Here is an 18,462-nt window from a genome sequence, read left to right as displayed (position 1 = left end):
TTGGAAGGAATACTTGGATCAAATTCTCTTATTGTTGTCATTACTTTTTAGTTTTTAATTTTTTTTTTTTTTTTTTTTAGGTTCTGTTAAGTTCAGTAGGAAAAATAACAGTGTTTATGCATTCAGGAAAAGCTAACAATTGCCAACAGCTAGCAAGACACACCCAGCTTCCAGCTCTTCCTCTGAGACAGGGAGTTGAACTTCATCAAGAGGTGCATAGGAGTCTCTGAGCAGAATGAGCCACATTAACATAACTGAGCCAGAAATGATGCTGTCCTACCAACAAATGCGCTTTCTAGGAAAATGAAACTCTTTCTCAGTTTAAAGACAGCTGTTGTATACCAGTTGCATTTGATTTCCCAAACAAATAATGATTCCCATTAAAACAAAACAAAAAAAGACATATTGAAGGTGTTTTAAAACTTGAAATACATATTTCAATTGCAACTTCAACCATGCAATAACATTTAAGTTAAAAGGTAGAAAAATTCTGTAGTAAGTATTTGTTAAGATTCTATATAATATAGAATTGGGGGTTCTCACAAGCCCAGGGACTTATGATGTAAATTAGCTTATAGCTAGGTTTGGGTACAATACATCTTGTGACTTGTCATGAATGTTAAAAATTGTCCCTAACAAATAAAGAAGTTTAAAAAAAAGCCAGGGCTGCAGATGTCTGCTTTGAGCTCACCAGGTACCTGGCCAGTAGTGTCCACTTGAGTGCATGAGAAGAAACCTTCCCTGCCAGTTTTGTCTCCCTAACCCACAGAGCACCAGAGCCAATACAACGCTTCCTGTGGAATCCTCAGTGAAGATCTGCAACTGCAGGATTCCCAGTGTGACCGTGCCTTTACCAGGTGAGCCATTAGAACTACATCCATCAATCGTGGTGAGCTAGAGCCTAACCCAGCAGACACAGGGAGCAAGGCAGTACTACATGCAAGTCAATCACTGGGCACCACACACAAACAAACAGTCACACAGATGGCAAAAATTCCCACACAGACACAGGGAATAGAACCTAGGACCCTGGTGCTGTGAGACAGCAGTGCGAACCACCACGCCACCGTGTTGCCCAGTAGGAACTACAGGTCTTTCAATGTCTTCGCTGGTGAAACAAGTTTTGAGCTCACACTCCTATACCAGAGAGTTATGTGTCTTAATATTTCAGTTTAGTGCAATGAGTGTGTGCTGGTTTTGCATGTAGCACACCTTGTGTAGGTGTTTGTCAATTATCACTAACAAATTAATTTTACTTTGAAGTTTTACTACATACCTTGAGAACGCTAGTCACATTTTGATGAAACTTTAAATATTATATCGGATCATTCAAAATCCAGTCCGCATGTGTTTCTTCATTGTTCCCATGATTATAGGTAATACACACTTGACCTTTATTTTGTCCCCGGTATCTTGGTGTTAAACAAGTTCATTCAGTTTTGTTAAAAGAAATAAAATCTAGAGAGTCAAGATCAGGTCTTAATAACAGCATCACTGGATGCTTGCTACATAAAGAACAGCATTGAAGATGTTCTAAATAAGACATTTCATCAAAGGAATCGTGGTTTTATTTTACAGAAAATATACAAGTGAAAAAGTGCCCTATCACAGACACATACATTCACAATCAATAAGTGGTCCCTAAACATTGTGCATTTCTAGAGGTATTGCAAATTTCTACATAACACAGTAAAAGACCAATGAAACATTAATAGTGCCTCATGTAAATTATAATTGAGATGAATATAAGACTGATGAGAACTTAATTTGGTCCTCAAATTTATGAAAAAGTAAGTGCTACAGGTGCACATCCTGAAAATCAGGATATGAAATGATTCAGCAGAGGCTCATTTCACTAAATGCCTAGCATTTCCACAACATTGTTTAATTTACTGATTTGTAATATTAAAAACTACTAATTTAAATTTTTTTTAAAAAATCTATTAAAACAGTAAAAACTCTGAACTAATCTGTTCTCACTAGTCGGTAAAACATACAATTGCTCAAAAGCAGAATTAATTTTTTTAAAAATTGAAATAAAACATAGAATTGCTGTTTTACAAGTTATAGAACAATAATACAATTCAATTCCTCAGTAATGTCTTTTAATCATGGTTAGTCATCAATAAAGGAGAGTTATTTTTACAAGCGCTTAATCATGCTGTACAGAAGACCAATAAGAAAGCTGATGAAGATAGACAGTGACAGCCGGTGATCCCATCAACTTAGTGATTTAATTGTTAATACTAATGCAATGCTTTTCTTTCATATTGTCAGTTCTAATCCATTGACACAGTGGTGTGTATGCTACACTGAAATAATGTGTACATTATGTTCAGATCTTAAAGCTGAAATACCATCTTTTTGCAGAAGAGTTAGGCCTTTTTAATTATCCACTATGAACCCCCAGCAAATGGTCACATTAACACACGGCACTCTATTTCATCCAAACCAGATGTTAGTTTGTGTATTCTTTAAAAAAGAATTAGTCATACTTCAAGAATGCATTAAAATCTACCAAACATCCCCATTATATTCAAGCTGTCTTTGCATGTCAACATATGATCTTCGTGATGAGAAGTATGCTGTCCTACCAGTCAGACTCAAATTCACAAATTCCCAATGAGCACCTTGTTCACATCAAGAACTGGTATGCCTACATATTTTAATCTGTTTTTTTTCTTTCTCTGCAACAATTCATACTGTGAATGTTATTGCATACATTAACAAGTGAAGCTAAAACACGGGGGGGCTCATTCGATGTAATGTCCCGGGGCAAATAGTGTGCTGGAAAGGGCCAAAGAGCCTCTTGTGACAGCCAACACTTCTTACAGGTACAGTACACCCAATAAGTGGAGCAGTTTGCATTTCAGTGATGGCAGTTCAATGGTTTGTTACCATGTTATTTAGGTTTTTCTAACACTTATCAGACTTCTTGTTTTGTTCGACAGGCTTTGAAGGTGCTTTCTTTGAATTTATAAAACTAAAAGGCAGCTACATGGCAACAATGCATTTTTAAAAAAAACTGGGTCAATTCACATTTGCGAGAGACTCTTAAGGCGTGCACATAGATACAATTGTATGAACGTATGAGGAGTTTCATACTATTTACAGTTTAAACAAGAATTTAAAGCACTTTACCACAGTATATCAGTAACAGAGCTACCCGGTAAGCACTGGCGCTAATGACAATCCTCCCACCAGTGTATTTCAACCCAACTCCAAAACAACGATTTCCACTCACACCTAATCAAAATGATGACAGTAACACTGTGCACCAACAGTTCTGAAAAGGAATTCATCCCTAACTGTTAAATACTCACCAGCGTGGGATTTTGAAATACGAACAAAAATGTAATAAATACAGTGACAGACAATTCAATTCTGAAGACACTGAAAAGAAACATTTGTCATTTGAATGTATTATGCTTTTTTTAGTATTTCTAAAATTGAGATATGAACTTTAAGTTTTCAAATAAAATATACCTGTTGATATTGCACAGTTTTCAAAGATAAATGCAAACAGAGACTGTATAATAACCTTTCCAAAAAAACACTACTTTCTGTGATATAGTATGTACAGAAGTGTACGAGATGGCAAACATTCCATTAATGTGCAAAAACAAAACAACAAAAAAAAAGTATAATATATATAATTAGTGGACAGAAAATGTGTAAGGTGTAAAATCTTCAACCTCCAAAAACAACCAAAGTTACCTTACAGGACAGGCATTCCTAAGTTTAAATACAAAAGTAAAACTGAAAATATATTTGTTCTCTGTACACGGCACCATTCTTCTTCTAAGGAAAAAAAAACAACTTTTTCTCTAAAACTTAAAGCATATCGATTTTTTTTTTTTTCTCTTGTTATAAAAGAACATAAGCTGCATGTTTCGGGGTCACACAGAAATCCAATCCAATTTATATCACTTTTACATTGTTTCCTTTCTGGGTGCAGTCTGATTTACTAAACTAATTTTGTTACAGTAATCAGATTTTCCACAGGAGTTGTGCATTGTCCCCTATCACTGTAACTGTAGAATGACTGATGAGGTGAAGTACTGTTACAAATAAAACAGATTTTTAAAATTGTAAATGTCAATTGTAGCACCAGCAAGGCAAGGTACAGATACATTCCACAAATGCCACAAAAAGAGCCACAAATTCCAAACCATCTAGAACCAAATCATTATATGTTTATAAAACTAACAAAGACAAAAGTTTTAAGTTAGGCTTTCGAATCTGAGAAGAGATTCGCTTCGCCGTGCAAAAAATAGCTCAGAAGGGGGTTTCTGGCACCTGCTGATGCCAACATGAGAATGTTCCTGTCTGCTCTCAGAAAATTACAGCTGGAAGAAAATCTTCAAGTCCCGACCAAATCCTTTGGCACACATTGTGTGCATGTGCACAATTATTCCATTTTGCAGCAAGGTCTTAATCTTTTGATTTTCTAACTTTAGTTGCAGGTCTTAATAACAAGCATTAGCTCCCTGATAAATGCATAGGGCTGTAATGGATTTATCGTCACTCATTTCTTTGAAAATTTTTCATATTATATATCAAACCTATTAAATATATCTAAAACATATTTGCTGATCCTTAAAATTCATTATTCAAAACAAACTGAATATGAAAATAGTCCACAATACAGTTACTATATATTTAATGTCAGGCCAAATAAACTATATCTGAATTATAAATCAATTCATTTTCAATGTATTTATTATATACGACGAGGTCTTAATAGATTAAAATCAAAAGGGTGAAGGCGTAGTATTCTCCCACATTCCCAACCAACCTGCTGAACCAACAGTTTTTTTTCTTTTCAGTACTTGGATTATTCTAGGCTAGGGTTTATGGAAAGGTAAGGAGTCCACATTCCAGGTATCAATCGAGTTCCTGCTTTTGCTCCCCTTGATGGTTGGGGTGGGAGCCAATCAGAATCTGGTTCAATGAGTGGGTCAGTTGTGATGCAAGAGCTTCCAAACTAGTATGTTCTGGTAGTTTGTCCTTTGCTTTGTAACTACTGTGCCAAACTGTGTAGTGTATCTTTACCTTGCCTGATAATCCATTGAAGATTTTTCAAATCCCTTGACTAATGAAGAAAGCTACATTCAAGCTCAGGCAAGCAGGAAGCTAATCATTAGATCCCATTTACCATCTTAAAACGGAACAAGTCAAAACATATGATATATGAGAAGCAGCAGGAACTGTGGGACATTTTCCACCAAATGTATACTGTTTATGAATTCCAATTGAATCAGGTCAGGCCAACGGGTTCTCATTTATAGTGGTGACCTTGGAATGGTAAGAAGAATTGACTTGCTTTCTTATCCATGCCAGGGTTATCAACTAGATTTGCTTTTCTTAAAAAGCTGTTTATGTCCGCACAGTAAACAGGACTAGATTTAAAGTTTCTTCTGAATACATGCAAAATTCAGAAAAATAAAATAAATTCATAAGAATGGTTCTCCCTCTCTTCCATTCACATTAATAACCTCCACAGGATCCATGCACCTGCAATTACGATCCGTCACGATCACAGGTCAAGTCGGAAGGCCCCGAAATAGCTGGAGGTTTCGTCAGTGTAGACCATGGGCACGGAGGACACTGACACAAAGACCTCGTCGCCTGATCTCAGCTCAAACAGTCCTCCCTGGTAGACAGAGTGAAGGGCGTACTCTACGTCTTCCGCCCAGCACTTGGTGCCCACGCCTTTCAGCAGCAGGATGGGCTTCAGGTAGGACGTCTTCTTGTAGATGCACTGGACGAGCTGGTGGCTGCTGTGGCTCTCCGGGGCTGCGTTGTGGGGGTCCAGGGAGGAGTCCAAGGGGTAGCGGAAGTAGACCTGAGAGTACAGGTAGTAGCGGCCATCCCGGGGCACTTTCAGCCACCCCTCGCTCAGGCTCATGTTGTGGATGTGCGATCCGAAGCTGCCAGTGTCCCAGGTTCTGATGGGGTGACGGCAAGACTGGTGCAAGTCATTGCTCTGGGATTCATCTGGACAAAATGAGGAGGAAAGGTAAGCAGAGTTGGGAGCATGAGGGAGAGGAGACATTGAAAAACTTGTTGGGTCTTAAAGGATCCCTGATGATTCAGCCTCAACAGCATGACGAAGTAACCCATTCCATACCTCACCACCCTCTGTGCGATGAAGTGTCTCCTTCACTCTGTTCTAAGTCTACTTCCACTTAATTTCTAACGGTGTTCTCCGGTCCTGGTTTTGGTTCTGCTAGGATAAACTTTGTCAACTCCTTTTAAGATTTCAGACTTCAGTCAAAGTTTCCCCTAATCCTTTGTTCTGTGTTAAATAAATTCCATTCCCTCCCCCTGTACTCGTAGCTCATTTCTTTAATCCCTTGGATTAGACTGGTTTCTCTTTGTTAGACTCTCCAAGGCCAACGTGGTGGTAACTTGGTGACCAGAATGGTCTTACCAGTGCATTACACAACCTCATCCAAACCTCCTTTGACAATGAAGGCATTAAGTCAGAAAAAAGTGTTGTTTGGAGTTTTAATACAGAGTGCAAGCCAATAGCGGCTTTCTGGTTTGTGTTCACTGTGAAGCCATTTCAGACACCTTTTTCATCAGGAAAAGGTGGTGAACTGACTGGGACAATATTTATTTGGATTTGACTTACATATCAACAGTTAAATAAGTGATAAGACTTGAGAATCTTCTTTGCATTAAAGCAGATATCACAATTTCAACTCGTTGGTCTCACCGTGTGGTCGATGGCTGACGTCCCTCAGAGAAAGGTGTGCGGAAGGTCTTTGGGTGACTTCGCTCACAAACTGAGCATCCGATGTGTTGAAACTCCTTGGAATGTTTCTTGCTTCTAGAAAACAGGACAGACACAACTCCAGTAAGGAAACACCTCCAAAGAAACACTGACAGTCAGAACTTTTCACTTCCTTAAGGTTGGACTTCTCAAACAGCTCTGCCCTCATTACTAAACCCTCTGGGGGAATCTCAAGGCTGCATTAGCAACTGGGGATTCCCACACACACCCCAAAGCGCAAAGAGGTATGCTTTACCATCATATTTTATGTCATTTGTTTAATCAGGTTATCTTTATCTATTATTAGGACTTGGATTAAGATCTAATAACATTTTAGATTTGAAATACGTGAAATGTGAAAATCCTAAGGGGTTCACAAACTTCTTCTCGGCACTGTGTATGCTGTAATTTATAGAAAGCTATTTATTTTAAAATCCTTGGAGCCCTTGCAGGTAACGCACTTCCCCAAGATGGCCGAATTCCTGTTTTCTCCTGCTGTCGAGACGCACAGAGGGGGACGCGTACTACCCCCCCTTACACAGCGTCTTTCAAAATGTTTTTATTTGAACATTTAAACTATATTTTTAAAAGTTTCAATGTTTATTAAATTAAACGGAATTTAGCACCCCAGTAGGAGCAGTTTAATTACTCATGATAGGGCTGTGCAGATACTCGGAGTCTCCAAGTAATTCCCTTTGACATGTTTTAATTAAGGTATTAATTCAAAGAGAAAGAAACCCTGTTAAAAACGGCTTAATTGCAAAACACAAAAGCATGCTTTTTTCATTATTTTTAATCAAATGATGTGTACACAGAGGAGCTTTGGAATAAACATATGAAGCTACATGTTGAACTAGTTCTGAAACATTATCTCAAGCATTGAGAATGTTATCTCCAGTTCTGGCTTTTCTCTTCTAGGGGTGGTTTGTACAGTTTGCTAAAGCATTATAAAATCGGACTGTGTTCATGCCAAGCACACAACACCAGCCAAAACTGAGCATGGACACTTATTTTCCAACCAAAGCTGGATTCCTAGTTTCATTTGAAAGTTTGTTGACATACTTATATTTGACTGTTTCTACTGATTTATTAATGAGATTGGTAGTCCTGAAGAGCAAGTAGATCCAGTTCTGAAATATCATAGTTATCTTTACTAATGTATTCTCCTTACGGTTTAGAATCACTTCGCTTCACATCCTGGGGACTTTTTAAAAATCAAAGTTGAAAACAATCCTGTGTCCTGCAATAATGTCTTTATAATTAAACCCGGTACACTGAAGTGTAATCATTAATCTGTCCCCTGCGACACTCTGCCTCTAGTGGATATGGTACCACTTCAATTATATGAAGTATTTCTTACATCCACTTGGGGCATAGTTTTGCTGGGGGGGGGGGGGTTAATAGTTACACATCGGTTCACTGATATGTGACGACTGAAAACAGATAATGATATACAAGGTGAATCCAAAAGATTCCAATCCAAGTTGCTCTTTAACCTTGCCCCCAAACCAGCAGGGCTGTGTTCCCCCAGGACCAGGGTTGAGAACCACTGCTCTAGGGGACTGTCTAGTGCCACTGCCTTGTTCTTGCTGATATTTGTATGTGTGTTTCATTTACTGACAATCTGTGGCAATGATGCCCCGCCCCTGTGTGTATTTCGGTGTTATATGTTGCATGTGGTGTGTTAATGTGGTTATATTGTAGTTGGTACACGGGATATAACATGGGTTATGCGCACAAGCGTTTAAAATGTATATTTGTATTTAGGCACGAGGATTGCACAGCACTTCACATGCAGGTAAAATGTTGTAATATGTGAGCACGGAGAATTGCACTATTAATTCACGTGCAGTTGTACAGAGACTCCAATTGAATGATTGATTAGCGATCGAGTCTCGGTACAGCTGCATAAAAGCAGCATGTTTTCATTCACTCAGGGTTGTGTGTTCGGTGAGTGGAGAACGGGTGTGGAGAAGGAGAGTAAACAAAGTAAAATAACGTTAATAGAACGTTTTGACTCCCAGTGTTTGTTCGTCTGTTAGTCCACTGTTTAAGTGTTAATCCGTTTTGTTTCACCTCTTTGTTTTGGCTACCAGTGCCGTGTCCTGTGTTTTGTTTGTTTCGTTCACCCTTTTTATTTTACAATAAACCGGCGCAAGCAAGCGCATTTACCATATCACTCACAGTGCTGTGTGTTTTCTTCTGGTTTGATGTCACCACATCGCTGTTTAGTATGGCGGTTTATATTAAACAGCCTATTCGGATAGTCTCATGCATGGCAGTTTTCAGAACTTGATGTCAGTGTTCGTTAGTTCTGACGAACCCAGTGGATCACCGAACATAAACTGGCAGTTTATACCACGGTTTACCGTAAAACCGGCATACCGTGACATCCCTCACGCCTAACCCTGCATCCAATACAGCTTTCTAGATTTCAGAATGACAAGCATGCTAACAAGTGCTTACCTTGAAGTACATGTCTCCTGATGACATTTTCAGTAACCTGAAAGACAACAGTAACCTTTACTTACACATGTAATCTTTACACACAAGCTATAAAACTGTGAGCATTATCGGAGATACCTGAATAAGAAAAAACACATTTAAAAGGAGCGAGTGCTCTTAAATGAGTACTTTAAACCCTTGGAATTTGCAAAACATTTTTTTTTTATCTATTTATTATCTCATAATACATGTTCTTAAACATAATTTATTTGTTGGATAGTTGGCGTTTACAGTGAACGAGGTGGGATTTCTATAATGAGGCCAGTATAACATGACCACTAGGGGTGTGCACCAGTAATTTACTGCCCTCCAGAAGCAGTACGTTTAATAAAGATTTGCAATGGAAAATCTCAGACTAACTCATAGTGTCATTTGTATTCTTTTGTTATACTATCCAGGCATGTTCAGACAGACCTAACATTAAACTATGCTGGTGATTTTAATAAACATCCCAAACACCAATGAGTGCAAAACTGTAATAAATGAGACAACTGATCAAAAAACAGTATGAATCATATTCAGAGTATGAAGTATTCCTTTAACTAACCAATGTCAAAGTTTACCGCAGTAATTCTGCACGCTGTTTTTACATTTACCCGAGAGAAACGCTTACCTGTGCTATACCGTAATTTCACTTTGCTTTACTACATTTTCCTAGGATTTTACCACAGTATAATACAGTAAGCTTTTATAAGCCCAAGCCCTCTAATGTATTTATTCCATCTATTACTGATATTACAAAACATTTCTCAATTACAATGCAATTGCATCTAAAACACAGGTAATCTTCCTTTTACAGGAGTTTAAATTCCAATCATACATGCAGGATACAAGGAAGTTAGCATGAAAAATGTGTCTTTGACCTTGTATAAATATTTGAATTGTTTGAGGCTGACTGAACTACATAATGGAAAACTAGAATTGTGTCCAAGAAATCTGTTTTTAATGTGATCAATCCCCAACAAAGAATGGATTGTTAAAACAATCAATTCAAAACGCAAGAATAAAGGACTCCAAGCTATGTTGACCTATAAAGAGATAAATATTTTTGTTCCAGATAACAAGGGCCAGTCTTTGTTTATTCATGTAGCAGGGCCTGCAGGAACACACACACGCCAAACCTGCCCCACACAATTCAGACCATTATCCTTAGCCCCTGCAGACTGACTGAGAAAATGCCAGCTATCATCTATAAGAACGAACAATAGACATGTGAAATAGATCTAGACAGTATGCACACTTTTGTGTAAATCAGCTCACCCTTACATTCATTTGTTATGAAAATAGCACCCCTACTTGAATTCTGCAATTCACAAATAAAAAAATGAAGTGCTGGCTCCAGATTTTCAATGATTGAAGAAAAAGCCAAATCAAATTCTTAACAGTTTAAACCCCTTGCTGACTCCTCATGTCAAACCAGTACTTTCAAAAAGCAATCTATTACAGTTACAAGTTACTTAAACTTGTAACTAGTTACAGTAACTTATTACTAGGAAAATGTAACTAGTTAGTATCAGTTACAAATAGCTACTTCTCAGACACATTTTACATAGGTATTTTTTGGTCAGGCTGCTGCTTGAAATGTTCTTTGAAGAGCCACTTATCAAACACACTAGTTCTCTCCACTGAGCAGGATGATATGAAACACATGTTTGTGTGATATGTAAGGTTTCACTTGCACTGTTGAATCACTTTCAGGATTTCCAAGGTATGCACTTCTTTTAATGAAACTAACTGTAACTACATAAAATGTTATTTGTCACCACGTTTCTCTGCCTGTCAGAAAAAATGAACCATTACAGTTACTGAGACGTGGAATCAGATTATAGTAATGTGTTACTGCCCAACATTGAACATATGTAATACTGAAGATTGTTGTGACACAAGGTATTAAAATTAATTAATAATACAAAATAAATAAATACTTGGATGCACAATTGAAACACCAAGAAAAAAAAGCACCAAAGTGCCAATCAACTGATTGCAGAAGATTTGAGAATTTTACAGACACTAGTTTGTATAAATCAGACTTTTCTAAAGACAATCTAATAAAAAGACCGGCATTCCATTCATCTACTCATATGCTGGTTCACAGCCTCCTGGGATGGCTGTATCCTCTCCACTAGGGCTGATGGAACCATGCAGACATCGCTCTCATACCCCTGGCTCCAATCAAGTGGATGCAACTACCCTCTGTACAGGAAAGCAGCTTGCCCTCCATTTCTGTTATAATTTGCATCCCCCTAAACCAATACTGACCAGGGATCAAAGACAGGAACTTCCACGCCAGGCTAACCACTGTAACACACACTTCACAACAATGACGCGAGCACACAAACCTGACGGGCCATTTGAAATGAACTGATGGAAACCAACAGCTTTCAAGTTCAGACCAGATGCAGCTGAAGTACTGCATGGATGCTGGAGGTTTGGAACATGTTGTGTACATAGATGAAAATATTGTATCATGGGTATTTCAGTTTTATAAAATGTTCTCTCATTAGAACACTCCTTTTTGTCTTGCTGGTCTTTTTTCTTGACTAATTTCACTTTATTGGCAGTAACTCTCCACAGCCTGTGTTTCAGGTAAGAGGACCCCACTGCAACATTTCCTTTATGGAGCACAGAACAGGAGTGTATGACCTAAAGGAAGGGAAACTTGAACAAGCAGCTTCACCATGAAGTCTATGAAATCTAGAAAATCCTGGTTGGTAACCTTGGATATGTAGGACTTGATACTGTCTGCCACTTTCATGCAGGGCTCCATGAACACCCTCACTTCCTCTGGGATCTGTCCTCCAGCGATTGTATCTTCTAGCTTGTTCAGGAGTTTCAGGCACTTAAGCTCCTCAGTCACACCTTGGTTTTTTGTCTGCAAAAGACAACATGTTTAAGTCTTATTTTGTACTACAAAAGTGCAGTTTCATTCATACTTAAAGCTGAACTTTTTATTCATATACAATTATAGGGAACCTCTTTCTTTATATAGTTTTTGTTATTTTGGACTTTTTAGATCCCACAGTAGGAATAAAAAGAAACATTTTATAAAATGTAGACAAACATTTTGATGAGAAAACTATTTATTGATATGTATGAACCACCACAGCACCACAAGAGTTTATCAATCAATCAATCTTTATTTTATATAGCATCTTTCACAGCGGACCACCATCACAAAGAGCTTTATAAGATGCAGTAGTAAGAAAAAAATCCATAATACTTCAAATACAGAGAAATGCATTTGTCTTTGCCAGAGAGGAAACACCAGCAATTTAAAGAAGCCTGCCACGTTGCAAAGTAAAAAAGGCAACAAGATCCCTATGACGAGTGGTGTGCAGGGGGAGTTATACAGTCAGGCACTGGAACTTGGTCAAGGGATTGGAGGACCTCACTGATCTCCAGTTCACCCGTGCTGTTGTGGGTTGAGGGAACATTATTGGACATGCAGAATTGGGGAGAAAAATGGTGGTAAAATAATTGGGCATGCTATTCAAAATAAGTAAATGAAAAAATATGATCTATTTTCTCATTACATTGCATTAACATATATGAAAAAAGTGCCTAGTGTGTGCAGGATTTTCAGTTTAGATTCCTTTCAGTGCAGACTCCTTGTAGGCTGAATATTAACTTTGTGAATTTGGATAAATGATGAGTGGGCGACCCAATGTATTTACATGCTCATGAATGTGGTTATAACTTTAGTCAAGACAAGCACAAACGAAGGCAACAGTCATCCACTGTGCCAAAACAGCTCTTAAAGGCTGGCAACGTTCTGTAGTTTAGTGGAAACACACGCAGGAACTGGAAAGTGAAAGATAAGACATTTGTGGAATGCGGTGCCGTAGTCAAGCTGTAACTTTAAAAAAGGAAATGTATTAGCTAGTTTTCTGTTTTATTGAGGGTTTTTTTTTTTTTTTTTTTTTTTGTCTTACAGTTTTGGTCACAATCGTAAAACTAAGCAAGATGGCTTCCAGAAATCTTTGTTTTAAGGCTGCTTTGCTTCGTGTTAAGTATAAATCAAAAACATTTATCTTGTTTTAGGCTGCCAGTATGTAAGCTGATCTTCAGAATTCATGGTGTCTCAAGTGTTTTCAATAACAATAGATTTGTAGTTATCCAAAGTACATGAATATGAGATTGTTTTTTCATGATTTTTTATTTGTTAAGTATAACATTAACTTATTGTATTTTATTTTACTGATGCTCTAATTTAAAAAGAAAATGTAAGTCTGTAATACACTGGTAACAGGCCATTAAATATGGAGACTACCATATAGGCTGCATTCTGTAGGTGAGTAAATAAGACACGCACAAGTTTTCAAGTCAATGAAAAAATGTAACAAACCCATTCCAGTCTGAAAACAATTTTTAAATGGTCCTGTAATTTATATCTTTCTTACAAAAAGGCATTATGTTATAGATTATAGATTGCTCAGGATTTTTCAACCAATCAGGATGCACGTTTCGCCTTCTGCATTCCACATCACAGAAAAACTGAACATGACATCAAGTGTCCCACTTTTAGTTTTAACCGTGCTGACATGGAGAATACACCTGCTTTAAAAAGTCTTACCAGAGGCACCTCTCGGATTTCCATTCAACTGCAAAGACAATTCAAAACGGTGACATCACAAATGATCACCTGCCACTTAAGAGTTCTCTTCAACCTTTTCCCTCTTTTCAATGAAATGGACTAAAGGATGACAATAATTAGAAAACACTTCTACTCATACAGATGTTCACCATCCTGCACAGCGGTTTCTGTACAGTGGAGCTGAACTGCTTCCCTTTTTTAGTGGAGTAATTTTGGCTGTAAATGAACTTCTGTCTTAATGTTTGAATTGTACTGAAATGGAATGAATGCTTCAGACATCATATTCAGATAATCATTATTGGTATTTCATAAATAAAACAATGTTGTTAATATTAAGTAATGTTTTTGATACGACATCAAACTTTGTTTCTTCTAATATTATGAACAGAAGGCTAATAGTTCAATAGGTCTCATTCAAATAGCAGTCAGCAGTTGCCTAGTGCTGTTATTGTCTATTCCTTCTTATTCTTAGTAGGTGACTCATGAACATGACTAGACTTTGATCACTTTTGGGTGTGATAGCTGCAGGGGCAGCCCTTGCAAAATGTGACCACAGTTCATTTGCAATGTCATTTTTCTAGTTTCCCTGTGGTTATATACTATTTATTTACATTTACCATGGTTTGCTGTCTTTTTAACATGCTGTTCCATACCTCTCTGGGCTTTACAATGCTTCCAATTCTTTACCACATGTTCACTGTGATTTATTCCACTTTGCTATGCTTTAACTATGGTAAACTTTTACAAGCGAGGGTCACAGACTTACACAAAGCATTATCATATAGGGCGGCACAGAAAAACGTAGTCAGTAGGTGGAAGTGTGGTAGTGCACGGTATCAGCTGTTTGGGCTGATCCAGGTTTCAATCTGAGCAGTCACATCTGAGCCAAACTGGATAGACCTCAGGAGGTAACAAGTCTAGGTTTGTACAATTAAACTCATGTCACATTTGGACGTTTGTGTGAAAATCAGCCCTACAATGTTCTACAGACTGTGTAGCAAAGTGTTTTAGTTCCGGTAGGAGTCAGTGCCTTGAGCAGGGATTTAGTTTATGAAGTCTTTTCAAGATATCTGCTAGGGGCAAAAGAACAAGATGAGATAGGAGAAATAAAAGTTATAGCTTTCATTTTGTTACCTGCCGTTTTTTCCTTCTTATGAAATGAAACTAATCTAAAGGTGACACACAAGAAAAGGACATAGTAAAACAATAGTGTGGAAAGTGATGCATTTACTATCGCACTATGTTACTATGTCCAGAATAGATATATACTGAATACCTAGTATTATTATGACAAACACTGTTTATTTTTTCATCTCAGAGTTGCAAGAAGTAATCAATAGTTGCTTAATTATTTTAATAATGTCTTAAGAACCTGTATATTAAAATGAATAAGTAAAACAATGCTTACAGGAAGCAAAACCAAACATGTTCCCTTACAACACCAAAGAAATGCAACACTAGTCTTTAATTACTTTTTCTGACAATGTATTTATGTTAAGGAGCCAATAACATTTACATATTTTTTGTGTAGAGCCTTCCTTCCCTCCTAGATGGTCTCAGTGGATACAGGGGGATGCTTTTTACATAAAGACCACCAGGCTCATTTCACTTGTAATCTGAACTGGTTTCACACAGGCTGTCTTTGCTGTGTGTAGGGGTGGAGGAGGTTGGGTGTAACAGCAGGCTCACTCTTGGGTTAAATCCATGATGTGAAATGGGCCGTTAATCTGCTGCACACCCGCAGAGCTTGACACAATGCTGGCAGCCTGCTTGCGAGAGGCCCAGGACTGAGGTGCGCTCCCAGAGGGGGGGAAGCTCCCATGATGCCTGAGCACTGTCTGACTGCAGCCAGTGCCTCTCCTTCTACAGAATATAAGTACATCACTGCTGTGGACTCAAATTAATAATGCAAAGCAACATTTCTAACTGGCAGGTTTAGACAAACTTTATTGCAGTCAGTTTGAGTCAGTTACCATGTGAAAAGGTTAGAAATATACACAACTTAAAAAAAAAAAAAAAACATCTTATTTCACCTCAGGGATAAACTAGGCTTTGGCCAGCCTTTCAATCACATCTGAGACCAACAGAAAGATGTCATTACACAAGAATGTCCTACTGGCTGTTTAATTGCAGCTCTGCATTTTATTTTAGAATAACATCTAAAATGATTCACTTGGACCCAAGCTAAGCACATCAAGGCATTCATAGCATCACAGAACCAGAGATCTACGTGTTTGAACTTCTGCAGAAGAGCTTATTGTAAAGAAAAAAAAAAGGGAATGTAAAGATTGAACCCAAATGATATCCTTTATTAGCTTGACCAATCACAAACCATGCTTGAATGTAGTGATCACAGCTAGATTCATATGATACCATACACTACATTACATCCATTGTAATTGCATGACATGATACAGAAAACAATTGTAAAATAGACAGACATTTACAGGATCATTTCCTAAGACATAACCTTCAATACCCCAGTCACAAGCCAGAACTTATGAATAAAGTAGGTCCTCATATTCCCTATGTTTATTTAAGTGTTTACAAACATTTGTTTTGGTTAACCTATGTTTTGAACACATTAATAAACTTGTAACCCACCGTAGCTGAAAATATTGCTCGAAATGTTATGCAATCAATTTGTAAAAACAGTCCTTAAAACATCTGTGCACTGAGCCCCATAACCTTGATACTCAATGCCCACATACTAAGTTTCATCACATATGAATAGGCAGTTCTCTAGATATAGCTCAAAATATTACCTGTTCTCAGTTATGTGACTGTTTAAACTGCAGGATGGAGTGGAGGGAAGGCATGACCAGTCGACGCAAAGAGGGAGAGATGGGGTGTAGGGAGACCGAGGGATTGTGGAGAGATAATAATAGTGCCCTCGCTTATCTTTTAAACATTTTAGTTAGGCTTTACAGAATTGTGTAGTTTATTCCTATTTTGATTTACAATGACACGTTTTGTTCCTGGCATCACTTTAGTTCTACCAGCTGTCTATCTCAACCCTGTTTTTATTTGCCCAAATGTTTACTGCCTGATAATCGATTATTATTTATTTTCAAATTGACATCAGCGCAGTTACTGCATTCCCAGAACAAGCGCGCCCCTCGTTAGCCAATAATAGGCATAACTAAAGTGTTAAATATATTATTATTATTATTATTATATATTATTATTATTATTATTATTATTCACTTTTCAAAATACCATTAAATTAGATGTTAATTAGCAATACGATTTTAAATCAAGGGAACTCCAGTATTACAATACTGTACAGTGTAGTTCACTTTTTTTAACGCAGTTATTTTTGCAGTAGTCTGCGCCCTACCGCATTAGCCTACTGTACTTTGCTTTGTTGTAAAGGAACAGCTAAAAAATAAATCAGTTTGGAAAAACACAACGGTGGTGAACCTGTGCCAATTCGTACAGTCAGCGGTGTTTGGAAAGACTCGCCTGCCTGAGCACAGCTACTGTGTGTTGCTGCACTTGCATATTAAGTAAAGAGCAACATGTCAATATCTTACCTGTGAAATCGACATGTTGAAGTAAACGAACAGCGCCGTGGTACACGCAATCTGTAGCGCAATCACGACAATGACCACCATGGCGACCCATAGCTTTGAAGATGTATTATTCCCTTGCTTGGCAGCCGGGATGACCATGTACGTTTTTGAGTCGTTGCTGTTGGATCTAGAGTAATCCTGGTTGTTCTGGTTAGCCATGGCATTCCTCGTAGTACACACATCCAGTACCGTTTGACCCTGGTTACTCACTGAAGGAAGCAGCTTCCTGCTAAAAAGTTTTGCCAGAGTGCTTTTTATGGGAGGACTTTGCCGTGTTATATCTCAGACTAGCGCCAGTTCGTTTACTGCGTTACTGCTAACAAGCGAGCACGTTTCAAATTAATGAGCTGTAGTTAACCCTTTCCAGCACCAAGGTTAGAGTCACATTGTTAGACAACTATTTAAAAATAAATAAATATTTTGAAAATACATACCAATAATTATCTATACAAATATGTCTACAGTAGAACTATATAGAGTAATGTTCATTATAAAATTCTATAGAAATATAAAATGATGTATACCAGCCCTGTAGCCCTACACACACAACACCTGAACTGAATTGTCTCAATTGTTTTTTTGTTTTTTGTTTTTTTTCACCAACACATTCAAATAAGTAAGTAGTAAAAAAGCAAATTCATATGAAAATATAGGTTTCAAATAAAGGGTCCTGTCGCAAAAGAGGTTTAAGTGAATGTTTTCAAAGACTGTTCCATTCTGAATAATAAAAGCAAGTTTACAGTTCATGGAACCTTATTAAATGTTTTAAACTAAGTGAATGTTTATGCTGTAAGACACTTAAAAAAAAAAAAAAAACATAGTTAAACCCATGAATAGGTTAACAGGTTCAGAACACACCTCAGGCGATAAAGGATTAACTCGTTGCCTCCAGGCTTCTTATTCCCGTTCGACCTTATTAAGAAAATGATTTACCGGTTTACTGGGAACACCCAGCACCCACACAATGAAGCTGATGGCAGCACTGTCGAGCTGTGTGTATGCTCTCT

At 37.7% G+C, this 18,462-nt stretch overlaps 1 protein-coding gene across 1 annotated transcript; it reads right to left on the bottom strand.

Annotated features, from left to right (window-relative positions):
* Nucleotides 1-1,552: 1,552 nt before the first annotated feature.
* On the bottom strand, nucleotides 1,553-17,735 carry LOC121318694 (tumor necrosis factor ligand superfamily member 10-like). Its single transcript, XM_041255640.1, has 5 exons — nucleotides 17,417-17,735; nucleotides 12,003-12,158; nucleotides 9,248-9,284; nucleotides 6,725-6,838; nucleotides 1,553-6,000 (listed from the first exon to the last, which is right to left on the bottom strand). Exons 1-5 carry the CDS (start codon nucleotides 17,612-17,614, stop codon nucleotides 5,540-5,542), a joined length of 966 nt encoding a protein of 321 aa, XP_041111574.1. The 5' UTR covers nucleotides 17,615-17,735; the 3' UTR covers nucleotides 1,553-5,539.
* Between the last annotated feature and the right edge of the window lie 727 nt (nucleotides 17,736-18,462).

This window comes from Polyodon spathula, chromosome 7 (assembly GCF_017654505.1).
Source record: "Polyodon spathula isolate WHYD16114869_AA chromosome 7, ASM1765450v1, whole genome shotgun sequence".
NCBI classification, from domain to species: Eukaryota; Metazoa; Chordata; class Actinopteri; order Acipenseriformes; family Polyodontidae; genus Polyodon; species Polyodon spathula.
The sequence above is the reverse complement of the archived record's forward strand: the minus strand, read 5'-3'. Positions and strand labels throughout refer to the sequence as shown.

What these genes read in the sequence shown, in the direction of transcription:
- LOC121318694 (XM_041255640.1), bottom strand. Translation starts at nt 17,614, where the DNA reads ATGGCTAACCAGAACAACCAGGATTACTCTAGATCCAACAGCAACGAC. An exon ending in TCAACATGTCGATTTCACAG is followed by an intron (nt 12,159 to 17,416) that starts GTAAGATATTGA and finishes TGTCTTTTGCAG; the next exon opens with ACAAAAAACCAAGGTGTGAC. An exon ending in TCAAGTCCTACATATCCAAG is followed by an intron (nt 9,285 to 12,002) that starts GTTACCAACCAG and finishes GTTGTCTTTCAG; the next exon opens with GTTACTGAAAATGTCATCAG.